Here is a 17,008-nt window from a genome sequence, read left to right on the forward strand (position 1 = left end):
TCCTTGCACTGACTTCTCTGCCTTCTCCCTTTCCTGCCTTTCTGATTCCAGCTGGAAAAAGTTGACAGTCAAGCCTCTGGTAGTTGATAGGTCCTACCTGGAGACCTTTGCCCTTAATTTTATCTCTCAAGTCCCTTCTAGCATGTAATACAATACTTCAAAATTTTAAAGGGGACATCCAGAGTGTGGACATTTTTAGGGGAGAGGCAGGGTGTACCGATTCTGCCTATAGTGAGTATTTTTAGTACCTGCTTTGCAAAGTTATTGTGAAAGTTGAGAGAGCGACCCATCTTTAGCTAGTGAAAGACAATTTAAGTAGCCTCTGGTCCTCTTTTACCTTGACTCAGTGAGTCTTCAGCAGGATAATATGTCTAATGTTCTTGCCCTAACAGGGTGTTAGCTATCTGTATTAAAGCATCTTGGCTCTTTTGTAATGCAAATGGCCATTGTCTTGTCTGGGGACCAGGGCTGGGATCCACTTAAACTCCTGTAATTCTGCTTGTGTTGGGGTGGAAGGTTAACCTTGTTAGTGTTTCATTCAATTCTTTAAGTGTCGTCCCTCCATTCCCTGAATATTCCCCAATCCTGCTGCTTACAACTACCAGGGTTCCTTGTGATTCTTCATCTTTACTTGAAGAAGACAGTCCACAGACAACGTCACACCTTTGTCCTTCCTTTTTAATACAGACTTCCTTGCTCATCTCTAGGCTTCTACAGTAGAATAGGGACCACTTCTGTACTGTGCTGTAATGTAAAAAGTGCGAAGCTCTGCTTTCTAAACCCCAGGCAGTTTCCTGCAGAAGTCTTCGTCCATCCCATCAGGCTGCGGCTGCTCACGTGGCGATGCTCTGTTTTCGCATTTTGTTCTTTGAGATCTTTGTAATGGGAAAGGCGCAGGCCCCTTTGCAGTCTGCGTTCGGCTTAGGCGATCCTCAGAAATTATGCAGCATCAGAATTTGTAGCTCGGAGGCACAAGAATCCTGTGAGAGTCTGAACTGGACAAGACTGAAGATGAAGTCGGGGTTTCATGCTGACGCTGAATCCCCGAGGCTCGGATTTGTTTGATATTTGTGAAGTAAAATTCAACATGCTGTTTACGGCTGATGAGAAGCCCATGTCCTACCATGTTTTGTGAGCTCATGTGAACAAAGGAGAGAAAAGTCCCCCAAGGAGTTCTGAACAGGTGGCTTGTAAACTGCAGGACATTAATCTAGCTACATGGAAAAAGGTATCTATTTGGTGATGGAATCATTGCATTATCTAGGGTCATGGATTTGAGCATATCTTAGCAGTTTCTAAAAGAAGTCTAGAACGCTCTGTTTATTTCCCAAACATACTGTCATTCAAATGTACCTGACATGGCGCAGGGAACTGTTTCTGCTGCCACGTCCAGGGAAGCCTGGGTAAAGGCAGAAAGGTCCAACACGACTATGGCCTTCTGATGGCCATGGTCTTGATGAGGACACCGTGCATGCTTTGGAAACTGAGTGCTTATTACCTAAAGACATGGTTCTTGAGAACAGCATGACTTGGGTATTTTTGACAAGAAAAATCTCATGATGCCTTTTATTAAACTCCTTAATTTGCTCTTGCTAAGGGGATCTCCAAGTTCACCCCAATTTCTCAGACTGCTTAAGAATGTTGTAGAGTCAAGTGTAAATGTATATAAGCTTGGAAAAGCATGGTCTCAGATAAGTACGGATTCAAAGACTTACAATTCCATATTGTCTTAATAAATGTACATGAGACATTTGGCCTTAAAACTGCATTACTAGTTTAGCAGGTGGAGTGTACCTACCATGTGACCTGAAGCAGAAGAATTGCTTGGGATTAGGAGTTTGAGAAAAATACAGTGAGACCTGTCTCAAATAACAAACGATCAAAACTATACCACCATGACCTTAAGCACCGTAGTTCATTGCATATGGCATGAACTGAAGAAATATTTATGAAATAAGTGTTACTAAATTGTTTCTCATCGCATCCTCCTGCAGTCCTAAATGTCTTTTTGCTAACTTTTTCATTGCCATTGTTAACATGAATGTTTTGTGGTTCAGAGATCTGGCATACCTTTTTCTAGATAGGCCCTACTGGATGTGTAGAATCTATCTATTCATTCATTCTGAAAATATTTAATGAATTATACATTCTAGATACACTGAACACTGATTAATTCAACTGGTTTAAAAACCCAGAGGAAAAGTCTGGAAATGAATAGGATTCATGCTTATTTGTATTTTACCAGAATATGTCTTGGAGTTTAATTAGCACAGAAGAGCTGGGGTTGGATATGATAAGAAACAACTAATTAAAAAAATCTAATTTAAATCTCATTTAAAATGAATTAGCACCATCAACAGCAATACTGCACATGGATTGTTTGGCGTTGGTCTTCTGTCATACTCTTCTAGTACGCATTTCCCATGGAATCTCAGCCAGGCGGCCTCATTTATGTGCTCAGATTTGAGTTTCAAAACATGCCAAGGAGTGGTGTGGTTTTATATAGGAGGAATATATAACTTGTTGTCCCAATTGGGTCAATTACCAGACAGTATGAGGTGCTGTTAATGCATATTCTGGGTTAACAGGTGTAAGAGAGACTCTCTAAGGTAAACAGGCTCCTGTGGTCACCCGATAAGCAGGAAGGGAGCAAAGTGAGCATCGGGAACAGTCACACAATGACATGTGAGTCATTTCCATTTACAGTTGTATTCAAATGGAAAGTAACTGGTCACTTGAAATGAACTCCGTTGTTCCCTTCAACTTCTACCGCTCTCTCAATACAAGGAAACAGTCAGTCATGTTACTTTTTTTTATTTTTTTTGCAGCTTCAGACCAAGAGACAGTTGTTTGGACAAGCGTATGAAATCTCCCTCCTCCTGCTTTCAAATTTCATGGCTATAAAAGTGTAAATCATATTTAAAATAAATCATCACTTTCTGGCTTCTGGTTTGGCAGAACTCTTTTTACTCACTACCTAACTGTGTTGAGAAGAATTCTGAGTATCCATCTGGGTCCAGCAGAGAGCAGGGCCCAGATCAACCACTCACGTCTGCTGGGGTTGCGCGAACAACAAGAGAAGCAGGAAGAGCCGAGTTGCGGTGCGCGCCACGTGGGGCTGGGCTTACGGTGCTGAATAACAAAACGAAGCCCTTATATTTAAGGTAAATCCACTGTGTTGAGAGCTAGCATTGTGTTAGTCTCTCTTGGGAAGAAGTTCAGAGGTGTTCTGAGTCAGGCAATAAGACAAGAGTTTTCTTCTAGCTCTCAATGTCTTTTCTAGGCACGCAAGAGGCAGAGCAGACGTTCCTCAACTCCAGCTGCATGGGAACATTCACAGGAACTCTGGCACTGGGGTCCGGCTATAAGAGCATTGGGTCTCCTCTCACCATGACAGAGTGTACAACGTGCAGCCAGGACAGAGAACCCAACACAAAGACTACAGTGGATCCCCAGGCCTTGATCTTCTTCCTTATTGAGGCTGTTTAGCTATCTCTAGCTTTTTTACATTTTTTTTTCTTTTTACATTTTTAGTGACTCAGGGAATGAGGAGGTGAAGAATCTCACCTTGGGCTAACACTGACAACGTCGATGGGCTCTTTGTAAGTTGACTACTGTCAGAGATGAACCTATCGTAAACGACCACTCTTCCATGAGCCAACAACCATAGTCATTTTGAAAGAGGAGACAAATAATTCTACAGCAACACCAATGGAACATTTTGTCTCAGTTGTTCACTAAAACAAAATCCACAGATACAATTTTTTACTTCGTGGATCTATTTTTTATTGCTTCCACTTCTCTTTAGCAGATCTTTGCACACTCTTGCTAGTCAGTAACTTAATGTCTTACCTGAGTGACGGCAACATTTGTTCCATCGGTGACTTCCACGCTCATGTTGTAGACCGACCTTTGCTCTGCGTCCAAAGGTTTTGCAATGACAATTGTCCCAACACCCTTCTCTGCATCAAAAGAGCTGTCAAAATTCCCCCCTGATGATTTCACAGAAACAACATGAAATTAGCACATCTGAGAAGGTATTAAGTGTATGGAGGCATATATCTTTACAGGACACTTTTATGTAGATATATTTTCCAGCAGGCATCCCTATGGCTCAAATTTCATAAATCTTAAATGGGGCCTTGCTATTTCTAACTTCATTTGTATTTTAAAAGCCACCCTCTCTAAGCATAGCAAATGACACAAAAACCAATGTATTGTAAATAAAACCCCCAGCAGTAACGTCAGGGTGACATAAACTGACTCCATAAAACACTGAGAAGGCTAACAGCACTTCAAACACTCTCAGCTACCATGCTGGGAACTTGGGAACGGTTTCACTTTTCCTCTCGCAGAATACATTCTAAGTAAAAACTATTCCAATTACAAAGAACACAAATGATTTGATACTTTTAGGTCTATCCTAGGGTTGTTGGTAAACATTTGGCTAGTAGAATTCAGAGTCCCTCAATTAAATGTCAGAAACAAAATTATGAATACAGGAAGATAAGAAAAATTTTAAAATGAATTTCATATGAGTCTTCCTGAACATTGGGATATTCAGAGAAATGTTTTGGCATCTTGGCAGTGTAAATTAGTTTTATCCCAAGTGGCTGATGATTTCACAGAAACAACATGAAACCATCAGATCTGAGAGGTTCCACGTGGATATTATATTGCTGATATAACACTAGTGAACTTATAAGGCAATTTTCGCAAAGGTTTAGAAAAAATTATCTTTTGTCCTTTTGTCTTGAATGACATACTTACGATAACATTAGAATTGGGACCGTTTTTATCTCTGAACAGAAGTGTCACTTATAAACTTTCCCAAATTAGGGACCTTTTTAAGGGAGAGAAAAGATAACCGTCTAAGTGTTGGAACAATTTTAATTAAATGTCAGTATATGTTCACCAGTACTATTTATATTTGTCGGAAATTGCATGTGTGAACTACTTTTGATTTCAGATGGTAATTTTATTTAACATTAGTATGTGGGGCGATGTATTTACTGAATTTCATATTTTAGAAAAGAGAAGCGTGGCTTTATTTACTTCCTGCAGTCTTTGAATTTTTTCTGGTCATTTAACAGCACATTTTCATGATATTACAATATTAAGTGGACAGATGAGTGAAGGGGATAAAGAGTCACAACCAAATTTCTGAAACTTGTCCTCCAGTGACAAAAATAAGTAATGTGGCTTTCTTTCTAAAAATGTAGTCATGTATATTCCAAGTACCAACTGCTTGCAGCTACCATGTTCACATAGGATTATTTAATTACTGGAGAGAGCATAATTGCCTTTGACATTTAATTAAAGCTGTGGAGATACAGGGGTACCAGAGAATAGCTTAGAGATGATGCATGATCTCAAAAATCTCATCTAAAAGAGAATCATCTTCCAATTACTGTCTTTAATTGATTTACTAAGAAGCACTAGATGCTAACTCCAAAGAAGAGCTTTGAGGGCCCAGAAGAAGAGGAGTGCTGGTCTTAGAGAGTGGTTTCTTGTTGCAGGCAACACTTCCTGGGTGGATACATGGACTGAAACAGAAAGCATCAGTCATCTTAAGTAGCAGGCAGATCATTTACATCCAAAGCACGAGAGAGAAAGACAAGAAGGCAACTTCTCAAGTTGCTTCGGGAGGGTATTAGCTCATGGACCCAGCCACAGCCCCATCAATGTTAGATGCTCCACACCACACAACACCCGCCCCGTGCTGTTTACTTCCCCAAATATGAAGATTGAGAGCTTTGTTTTACATTGTTGTTGATTTAGGGGAATAGTGTTCATCTCTCTGTGTCAGTTATTTAGGAAAGGCAAACATTTGTGGGTCAAAGGAAGACAACTGTGCAAATTATTGTCTCCAGCTGAAAGATGAATGAAAATGATGCTTAGAGGAAACACAGGCAAAGTTTTTCCCCATTTCGGTTCTTGATCTTACTGATTGTGATCCTTCAGAGCTTGTGTGCGAAGTACACCATCACCCTAACTGTATAGTGTATAGTGAGTATTTATACATATGTGGATTATATGCTGTTTCATAATTTTTGTTCTTATTAATATTTTTGGCAACTTTTGCAAATTTGTTTTTATAACCCTCTCTTTTCTTTTTTGCGTGTATTTACCATGTCTGTATTTGTTTCTTTCATTGGTCTTTGCTGTTTAAATACTCCTGATAAGAAACTTTTAATGTCATAGAAGAGATAGCTCATTAGCATCCTTGGTACATTTTCCCATTCACTCATGTGGCCAGCATGCTATAATCCTCATTTCTAGGACATTTGCTCCCAGTTAAGCCAAGATTTCACTTAAATCAAATTCTTAGCGAGTTTCCAAATGAATTTCTGACAAGGGACATAGAGTCTAGACCAGCAGTTCACCATCAACCCACACACAGTTTAATAACCTACACTTAAGCATCCGTTTCATAAGCGACTCTGGGTCTTTTCCCCAGGTCTTGTTTTTGCAGACTCCCTGTTAGCCTGAAAGGTGATTTCAATTTTGTAGGAAAACAATTCCGAATCATCTGGGGGGAGGCTATCAATCAAAGCCAAGGAGTCCGTCTTCACTAGCCCCATTCAGTTTAAACAAGATGTGCTTCCTCAGAGCCAGTAACAGAACATGCAAAAGCCAGAGTGTGTTGGATGCAACAGCATGAGGCCAAATAAAAAGTGGGCAGAAAAGGACATTGCAGAGCTGGCCCGAGTCCCAACAGAGTGGGGTTCAGAAATGTCACAGCCTGTGCATTGCTATGGGAGAGTGCGGCAGAGGTAGTTAAAAGCGAGGTTGTGAACAGCCCACATGACAATAATTCCTTTAGGGACATTTCTCTTGGACTATTTTTGGTCAAGACATGGTGTAAAGAAGTGCAGAAGAGGCAACTGGATTTCTGTTATAATATAAAATTCAACGGGTCCTGAAAAGACTCTAGAAATAGGACATGGATAAAAACACATGCAGCCAGCATCTACTGTTCAGTTCACTGGGGTCCAACTGAGTTGAGCTTTTCTGTAAAGGTGGGTATCCCATTTGAGGTTGGAGATTTGTGGATGACATCAAGTCTCCATCTCAAAAGGTTGGGCACACCCTGGCGGAGGAGAAAGCTTCTGCTGGTGCTGTCTCTGCACAGAGACTCAGAGATAAACATGGCACAGCTTCCAGGTTCTTCCTCTAGAAAATGGCTCCACTCTTGCATGTGCAACTATAAATCTAGTAGTTACCCAGGGGGAGGTGCGACTAAGAAGCTTCCAAAACCCTGAGCCACTAAATCTCAATGAATGAAGGGAGCCGTGCACAAGCTGTTCGTTCAAGTTCAGCATGTACACTCAACTGAAGGAAAGACACCAGTTGCGGTGTGATTATGAATACTCTCTGCCTTGGAATGAAGCAAGCGCATAGCAGGCTGATATTTAAATGGCGGGCAGGAGCTGGAGGGCAGGAAAGAGTGGTAGGAAGGGAAAAACACCTTCTAGAATTTAGTCCAAGGTTCCTTTTTTCCAACAATATGTGAGGTATTTTTAGACGTTTTGTTGCTTTTCTAAAGTTTCTTCAGATATGACTCCATAAGCGAGATAGTTGCTATAGAGAAAATTGATTCCTTTTTGGGATCAAGTTAGAGCATGAAGCTAGATAGGAGGGATGAAGTGTTTGGGTGTCCTTTGAATAACTGATGGGGGAGCAGGTAACTTAGAAATAGATGTGGCTTCTCTAAAGGCAGGCCGGATGAGAGTTACAAGATGGAGAAATGTGGCTGCCAGGTCAGGGTAGACCCAGAGGCACCCCAGCTCTGAGGCATGCCCAACCTCAGGCGACTGAGACTAGTTACCAAATACAGACACATGGAATTAGAGACTTAGTCAACATCTGAGGTTTCTTCTCTTTAACATTTGAATAAGTAATCACATAGTTCTCAGGCATGACCTTTGTGGATTACATCATGTGCCAAGTTCAAAAGGTTGGACACACCTGGCAGAATAAAGCTACTGCTGTCCTGTGCTGGCTGAAAGAGTGGCTCGCCGTCTTGACCTAAATCATCTGCGGCTGCACAGGAGACGAGGTTACCAAGGATCCCAATCACAGGCAGCTACAGCCAGCTGAGGACCAATGTCGCCTTTGTCTATCTGCAACACAGAGGGCTGGCCCTCAGAGATTCCTGTTAACATTGCCTTTCTCCTTCCTGACTTTGGGCGAGGCAAGTCAGGGCCGTTCATGCGCTTCCTATTTGCTTAAAGCTTCTTTATGTACCTGATTCAGGTAAAAAAGCTAAAAACTGGAAATCGGCATACCTCAGTTCTCAGCACAGGGTTGTTAATGGCGATGCCCTTTAGAATTCAAATATTTGCCATCAGGATGAGATTCTGGGGCCGAGCTGAGAGCCAGATTGCCTGCACATTGGAGGGTATGTAAATCAAGGAACTGCTAAGGGGAAATCAGAGCCTCCCGAGAAGTGTGAAGATACATGACAAAGCCACAAAGGATTGTGGGTTATTTTTGTTCCCTTCATTTCCTTTCCCTTTTAACAAGGAGAAGAAGCATGCTGTGTGTTGGGCTGTCTAAATCCACAACAGCTGAACTTTATTATGTTTCCTTTTAATTACAGCTTTCTTAGCTGGGTTATAAGCAGGGCTTGTTTCTGGGAGCTGAAGATTGTCTAGCTACATAGGGAGCACAGTCTCTTTAGACTGCAAGCAGCGTCTAGGATTGGGAATAAAACAGCGCTCACAAGGAGTTTCTGTGACTTCATGTTCTGGCAGGCGGTGAGGAAACACAGTTAAAATCAGAGTCATGTACGTTTGGAAAGTGAAAGAGCGTTGTTAAGGGGAAAGGGAGATTAAAACAGCATCGTTTGTTTAACTGAATGAGGGTTCACCAGGATGAACAGTTTAAAGCTGTACACCCCAGATCAGGATGGCATTCCCTGGGCCTCTCAGTGTGTTCTTCATGAGTGTTTGGATGCACTATGGCGGAAACACAGGTTGGCTTATTCTTCACAAGAGTACTCAGGCAAAACCTGATAAAACCCCAGGCTTCATTTAGATCCATGCTGACCTTGGCTATCTCGTGCATATTCTCTGTAGCTCTGCAAGGGTCATGGACGAGTATTAAGTGCTAAGGAATGTTGCTCTCTCTTGGTCCCCTCAGCTTAACCAAAGATGGTGCTTAGGCAACGAGGAAGGGAAGACTCACAAGAGACAAATAAGCAAGAAATTTGGCCGTGAGGATGAAACACCTGAAGATGATAAAGCGAGCGAGAGACTTTAAAAGAAGGAAGAAGATGTCAGCACACTGGGTAGAATATGACTCTGGCAGACAAGCCATGTTTTCAGAAAGGGGATTTGTAGAGGAGAGCATCCCTACCGAAAACTGCCAGCACACGGGGAAAGGACTTGAAGTCCTCCAGTGAAGCAAAAAGTTGGCATCTCAAGACATTGTTGGCGGGACGTGGGGATGGAAATAAAATCATGATCTGTTTGGGCAGGAGGCCCAGTAAGTTCAATTTGTAGAAGAAGCTTGGCAAACTGCTACCAGGTTTACAGAGAAATGTCAGTGATGGAGGAGTCCAGATCAGGGGTACAGCCCCGGGAGTCTTCGTTGAAAGAGCTTCTCTTACTCATGCGGTAGAATGGGTGAGGAGGGGATGTGTGGAGAAAAGTAATGCTTAGAAGCACAAAGATAAAGAGACGTGAAAACTAAGGCTTACTTTGCGTATCGTTCCTGGATTATACTTCGACGCCCAAGAAGTTTCTGTATAAACCCCTCTTTCTCCTTGGACTAGTGAGGCTATTATGACTGGTGTCACCCTGACCCTGGGCAGGGCGGGGAGTCAGTAAGTAAGGCTGACTTGGTTGCCTGAGGCATCACCAACGGTCTCTGTATTCTTCACTCACTCTAAGGGTGAAGAGTGGAGATGGGATAAATATGAATGAAAATGTACAGTAGCACTGATGACATAATATGAAAAGCCCGCCGTAATCATACACGCTGGGCTGCTAGCAGCGTGCTAACCTACACACGTGTGGAGACACTGAAGAATTGTAAGCTGGCCTGAGTAACTGGACTCAGCTGACTGACGACACTGAGCATGTAAGAAAGGTATGCTAGTGAGATTTACCATTTATGGGCAGCTTGAGCTAAGTGGGTAGAGGGAGGATGCTTGTGTAAGGGACAGGGAGCACTGGGTTGGTGGAGGAATGTACAATGGTGTCCGGGCAGGCAAAAGACAATTAACTGGTGACATGCCCAATGCTTCCTTGCATCAGAAAGAAGAAACTGTATCATGTAATCCCTGGAGAAGCAGAAAACTGCTGAGATGGTGGCAAGATATTTCTCATGGGGTCAGAAAATGGTCCATCCCAAATACGCTGGCAGAGATGAAGAAGGAATTGAAAGGATGGTCATATGACTAGATGGTGAGGTTAACGTCAATTAAGTAAAACAAAGATGCCCTATGTTTTGCAGAATAAGATGCAGAAGGCAAGCCCTTCTGGGGACTTCAGAGGACTCTTTGAGGTTTGACTGGGAGACACAGACCATCCTTTTTCTACACTTCATTAAACCAGATGTGAAACCTCCTAAATGCTTTCCCAGACCCAGCTGTTCTGGAGGAGTAAGTAGCAGGTTCCTGCCCATCCTGTCCAGGCATCATGGGGAAAGAAATGAGTCTACCCCATCAGTAGTCTTCTGGCTACTCCGGTGCTCATAGAGGATCGTGGGAAGTGAGCTGTGGCTCAGCCATGATCCTTCCTGCCAGACACACTGGCCTCCCTCTCTGACAACAGCCCGTTTTACTTCCCTTCCTGTACACATTTCCTCTCCAGTGCTCTCCCTGAAGGTTTGTGGAAGAGCTGCCCTTTTCCTTTTGCAGCCTGGCGTGCTTGCTTGCTTTCTTTCAAGGAATTTAGAGATTGGCTCCCAAGGTCTGCCCTGCCTGCTTCCCTCCATCTGCTTTCTCTATTCAGGGTGAGTAGAGGCTGACGGGCTACACACGCACATCTCGATTCTATTTCCTGCCCTTCCTCCTGTGGACGGCAGCCAGGGGACTCTCCTGGTGCCGATTTTTTTTTTTTGTCTGTGAATGCTACTACTGCTGAAAAACAGAGGGGCAGGAATACAGTTGCATTTATTTTTTTCAATTGGAAAATTCCCAGTTAAATAAACTAACCTACAAAAAGATAAAACAAAACAACAAAAAGCCCACATACCTCAAAAAGCAACGGGAGAAAATCAAAACAATCCCCCCCAAGCCCCAAACCCATTTAATTTCAAACAAAGGAGTCATTGGATACGAGCAATGAAATAGCTTTTAGAGGCATGTATGAAATCTGTGGGCTGCATTTCAGTCTGTCACAGGCAGTTATGAAAGATGTAATTCAATTTGTTAAAAAAAAACGCAAAAGGCAGATTGGATAGCTGTATTTTAGCAAATGTGTTTGCACTAAGGGTACCTTCTGTTGAACAGTTCTGCCCACAAGCTGTCTGTAGAATATAGAACATCTCTCGAGCATGCTTGCCACCTTGAAGCAGGGCAGTCGGGAGCAGAAAAAAAAAGAACAGAATGCAGAAAAAAAGGTGAAGAAAAAGAGAGAAATGAAGGACAGCAAGTCTAGTACCATCAATACATTTAGAAATGAGATTAGCCAAGTGTGACAATAGAATTAAAATGACACACAGAAAGACATTAAGTTTGCAGTAAATAACATACTATGGAAAAATCCAGCCAGAGAGCACTTTCTGTTCAGCTTAGCTACAGAATTGGAACGAAAGCACAGGTCAGTTATTCATTTTACTGGCTCTTTTGCATTCCAGCACTACTTTTAATCTTAGGCTTAATTGCTAGGCTTTAAATTTGTTTCTTTGGCATTTTAAATTATTTTAAAATTTGTTTTTGTTTGTTTGTTTGTTTGACTAGTCTTTCAAACAGTTAGTCCCTTTCCTCCAGACATGCTCTGGAGACTTAAACTTACCAACGATGTCAAACCACAGAGGGGTGTTAGCCGGCTGCACAGACACCACCCCTACAATCTCCGTTACTTTGTCACTTTCCATGACGGTGAAGTTGTAAAACGGTTCGTCGAACGTCAGTGGCATCGGTGAAGGTGGGGGCTTCTTAATCCATTCAATATGGAGGCGGGCCGTGGAGGATTTCTGTGGTCGGCCATTGTCCACAGCCTTTATCTACACATGGAGGGAACACAGAAGGATGGCTTAGTACTCCGAGTCTGTGGGAGTCTCAGTCTTTCACCCACAGTAGTGAGCTAAAAGAGCATTTTCTGCACAATGTCACCAGAAGAAGGGTGGTATCCTGTTGAGAGTGGACTCTCAAAAGGTGACCTATTTGGGAACAGGGCTCACACTAAATCTGCCAGAAGCTACTCTCAAGAAATGAAACCATGGTAAGAAAAGCAAATGTTGTACTTACATTTCATAGTATGTCAGGGTCAAGAATAATAATTTATGTGAGTAAAAATAGCTAATTTGATTCGTCACAGCATGACTCTGAACTTCACCTCTAGTGAGAGTTGAATGGAAATGAAGTATACAGTCATTCTGTATTTGTGTGTTAGGATGTATGGGCATGTGTGTGCATGCATGTGAGTATATACATGTATGTAAGTTTATGGACACATGACTGTATGTAAGTATATTATATGTGTACAAGCAAATGAGTATACTTTGTGCACATGCACTGAGTGTGCACATACACATGAGTGTGGGCATTCATGTGAATGTGTCAGTATATTATGTGTATACATGCATATGTTTATGCATGCATGATGTACACATGTGTGAGCATGTGTAGAGTGTGTACAACATGTGGGAATGCACATGCATGTATGTGGGAATATGTGTGCAAATGTGTATGCATTTGTATGATCATATGCATGTGTGCCCATGTGTATGTTTGTCTGTTTCCGTGTGTGTGTGTGTGTGTGTGTGTGTGAACATATGCGTGCCTGAATGCATGTGTACCACAGCCTTTTCTACTTTACTCTAGATATAGACAGTCCTTTATGTACAGCACCTTAAGAATGATTTAGGGCTCAAGATATGTGATTGAGAGTATAGGCTCCAGCAGGCCATGGAAGCAGGGAAAGTTTGCTGATAGGACACAACAAAGGAAACTCTCATTATTTAGAACATCACCCAGAAAGGTAAGAGTTCTCACCTGTAACTGGCTCCCAGAAAGCATTAGACATTTATTGATCAAAGAAGTAGGCATAAATGAGAGGACTCACCATTACCCTACTGATGCTCTAGAATTAAACCTTACCGTCAGGATGTCATAACTTCCTGCTGTGAATTGCTTTCTGGAAGAGACCATGCCAGTTTTAGGGTCAATAAAGAACTTTCCGTCATCATTCCCATCCACAATACTGTAGGAGATTTCTGCATTGGGGCCTTCATCCCGGTCAAATGCAAAAGCCCTGTAAATAGGTTCTCCCCTCTTCTTGCGGTCACGTTCTGGAAGCTTGATCTGGTAGACCTTCTCAGGGAACTGGGGCTTGTTGTCATTTTCATCCAGAACCTGAACTACCACCCAGATGGTCGACTGTTTGGGAGAAGAACCACCATCCGTCACTGTCACCTGAGTTTTGAAAGGGAGAGGATACAATCAGAAATTACACACACTGCCATCTACTTGTCTCTGCCCACCCCACAAATGTCCCATTTGCCAGCTCTCCCGAGTACTATTATATATATAGAATAGATGACTTTTTCATAGTTAACCCATAAGAGAATGGATGCCTCCAAACCAGCACTCTAATAACCTGGCCAGTTCACAAAGTCCCTGTTAGTGATGCCATCACCCCGGGGTCTTCATTTCTACATAGGATTGAGTGGGGGCCTCACAAACAAGAAGGCCACAGCAAGGGCTTATTGTTGAGTAAAGCAGAGAAGAAGAAGTAGTAGAATTAACTTTGCAAAACTCCTAGTTCATACAGCACAAGACCCCAAGTGGGTATAAAATATGCCTTCCCAACAGACATGCAACACTTTATATAATCATTATTACAAATTGACTCATGAGTTTCTTTCTCTCACGGAATCAAAACCAGACAAGGCTTTTACCATCTGTGCTCTGCTCTTCTTTTTTCCCATCATGCTGTGAGCGGAATCGCCCCCCCAACTCACATGTTGAAGGCCTACTCCTACTTGGGCCTGTAATTCAAATGAGATCTTGAAGAAAAGGGGTTAAAATGTCAATGAGATCATAAAGGAGAGTCCTGACTTAACCGGATTCTTTATGAAAGATGGTGCCTGATATCCCTGTCTCTCTCTGCCATGGAAGTACAGAGTAAGAAGGTGCAAGCCAAGACGAGCCCTCCACCAGAAGTAAAGTCATGCCAGAACTTGACCTGGGACTCCCAGTCTCCTTGTTATTATCTTAATGTTTGTCTCATCCACAGATTCTGGTTCCCAATATCGAAGATATAGCAGGTGTTGTCTTTAGGTGGGGTTAGTCATGAAAGATTCATGGATGGAACTAATGTCCTTATAAAAGAGGTTAAGAGAGCTTCCTCGTCCCCCTCTGTTACCCCAAAAACACATCCACAAAATTCCGTATGTGAGAAAGGGCACACAGACACATGACTATTCGTGGTCCTCTGTGTTTGAGTGGTCAGGATTACATGGGGAAATACCTTAGAGTGGAGATTTGTGAACACAAGGTTTGCTCAGTCACAGTTGCAGAGGCTGGGAAGTCCACAGTCAATGTCCCAGGAATGTCAGTGTCTATGAAGGCCTCCTTATACATAGAGCGTTCTAGATGCACCTTCTGATGACAGAAAGGCACAGAGAAGCCCCATTGACCTTTTTAAAGTAAGGACACTAATTCCATTGTGATCTAACCATACGTAATGGCCCTGTCTGCTGATACTGTTTTACTTGGCGTTAAGACTTGGAGAATACAACCTTTCAGACCAGATCATGGAGAATAGGGAGTGCAAGATCTGGTTCTTCCTTCTGGTGGAGGTTCTTCCTGGCTTGCAGACCCAACTTCCTACCATCTGCTCATTCATATGACAGAGAAAGATAGACAGTCTGCTGTCTCTTCCTACATTGTTATGGAGCAAAAAGAAAAGTTTGAAATAGTTGGTTTGTACTACAACGATACATAATTTATAATTCACATAGCATATTTTTAAGTACACTTGACAGTAAAACCTAACAGTTATAATGGCGGTGGGGGAGAACAAAAGTATAGAAAAACAGATTAAAGTTTCTTTTTCAAATGGAATTGTAATATAGTTTAGCTTCACTTACAAGCTGCCTGGTAGGGTAGCTCTAATAGACTCAAGATATATTTCTATAAGAGTTCTTGCTTTTGTTGAAAAAAAATAAATCAATGCAGTTTTCTTCCAATGTTTATTCGCTGTTGGTTTACTCTGCTTTGCAAAAGTACTACTGAGGTCAGTTGTGGCTGTAGATGCTTGAGCCTTGTGAGTTCTGAAGAGACATTGTTTGTCCTGCTCGGGGCTCAGTGTATACTCCAGGTGAACTGCGTTGACTCAACTTGATTTCTTGGCTGCTTGGCCGCTTTGCTTCTTCCCTGCTTGATAGGTTCTTTTCCAACTCAAGGCGGCTCTCGCTTTTTTCACTGTGCCTCAAGCTGTCCTTCACTGGCTGTCGGTGTATACCCTGCAGAGGGCTCTGAGGCCAGGTAGCGGAGGAAGGAGACCCTGCTCACTGGAGTACCACCACTTCAGAAACAGCTCGTGTACAGAATAGGCAAACTTACAAGCCCAGGCCCTTATAGCGTGTCTGCTGGTGTGTGGAAGCATGCTGAGTACACCGGCTCAGAAACATGCTCTCAGGGGCACCCAGGGGTGAGGGGTCCAGTGCCCTTGGGACACCACCTCCCCACATGATCTCACCTCCTTACTCACAAATCCAATTGCTACTTCTTCATTGGTATTCTCTAGTATGTGTCTATTATCCCTGTTTGCCAAAGCACCGTGGCCAGTTACTAGAAATCCATGTTCTAGACTGCGTGTAGGTACCTCCCAAAATTCAGAAATAAAAAAGTATGACTTCAAACCTCTTTATATCTATGTTCTCAGTGACACTAGGGTCTTGGGAGTATACCCAGAGTCTCCCTTTGTCTAACTATCTGCATCAAATCAGACATGGCCCCTGTGTGCTACTTCTGGGCCAAGATCCCCAACTACACTGTCCTAGGATGGGCCTCATCCTCTCTTACTTGGTAGATTACTGCGGCCCCCTAATTTCTGGGGAAACAGGCTTTGCCTTTGTTGTAGAATGCCATTTCTTTTTTAAAAGTCTGACCATGTCACATATTGCAGGACGTCTTGGAGGACAAGGGCGTTGACTGTTCTCACAAACTGACCTTTCACCTCTAAGGGTAGGGACACAGAGAACTTGGTTGCTCCCTGTGTTCTAAGCATTAACACCCCCATTCTGTGGAACTATCTTCCCCCAATCCGCATGACTTGTTTTAGGCAGTCAGCCATTCCTCTTCTTCTTCAGACCTACGGGCACATCCTTTGAGTGCCCTGGCACCATCACCAACCCATTGAGTGCCCAGAGCCAGAAAGCAGTTGTCATCCTGCATTGCAAGTGTCTGCCCACAAGTTGATCTCTATTCGGTCCTCCGGGCTGTGAATACCTTGAGGTCCAGTGCTGCTCATCAACAGTAGCATGCCCTGGTACCCGATTCACCTCAAAGTAACAACCTAATGTCATCAAAGTCAGTTTACACACATGCTTCTTCATGACAACAAATGAAAAGAGCAACCCGACATGGAGGAGTCTGGGGAGAACAGACACAGTTTCCCCCCTCCCTGGATGAACCATGCACTCTGGAGTTTGTTCTCACCGTACACCTCTGAGAGCACAGCTAGCTCAGGATCTAGTGAAGTGATTTCTTAGCCAGCCTGAACGTGGTGCTCCCCTTGTGGATATCCATCTGCAATCTGCTGAAATGACTCATTCATGTGTTCACCTCTTTTGATATACTGTGAGCTGCAGGAGGCTGGGACAT

At 42.8% G+C, this 17,008-nt stretch overlaps 1 protein-coding gene across 7 annotated transcripts in view; it reads right to left on the reverse strand.

The window, feature by feature from the left end:
- The window catches only part of Fat3 (FAT atypical cadherin 3), a 576,218-nt gene that overhangs the window by 105,733 nt on the left and 453,477 nt on the right, over window positions 1-17,008 (reverse strand). For 5 of the 7 annotated variants that reach the window (XM_040735214.1, XM_040735213.1, XM_040735216.1 and 2 more), the window contains 4 exons: window positions 13,277-13,591; window positions 11,970-12,180; window positions 11,451-11,519; window positions 3,853-3,992 (listed from right to left, as the gene is read on the reverse strand). In XM_040735214.1, the coding sequence (XP_040591148.1) occupies window positions 3,853-3,992; window positions 11,451-11,519; window positions 11,970-12,180; window positions 13,277-13,591 (735 nt within the window). The remainder of the gene's footprint in view (window positions 1-3,852; window positions 3,993-11,450; window positions 11,520-11,969; window positions 12,181-13,276; window positions 13,592-17,008) is intronic. The other 2 variants (XM_040735217.1, XM_040735215.1) reach the window with 1 other exon arrangement.

This window comes from Mesocricetus auratus, unplaced genomic scaffold, assembly GCF_017639785.1.
Source record: "Mesocricetus auratus isolate SY011 unplaced genomic scaffold, BCM_Maur_2.0 Super-Scaffold_100044, whole genome shotgun sequence".
Taxonomy (NCBI): Eukaryota; Metazoa; Chordata; class Mammalia; order Rodentia; family Cricetidae; genus Mesocricetus; species Mesocricetus auratus.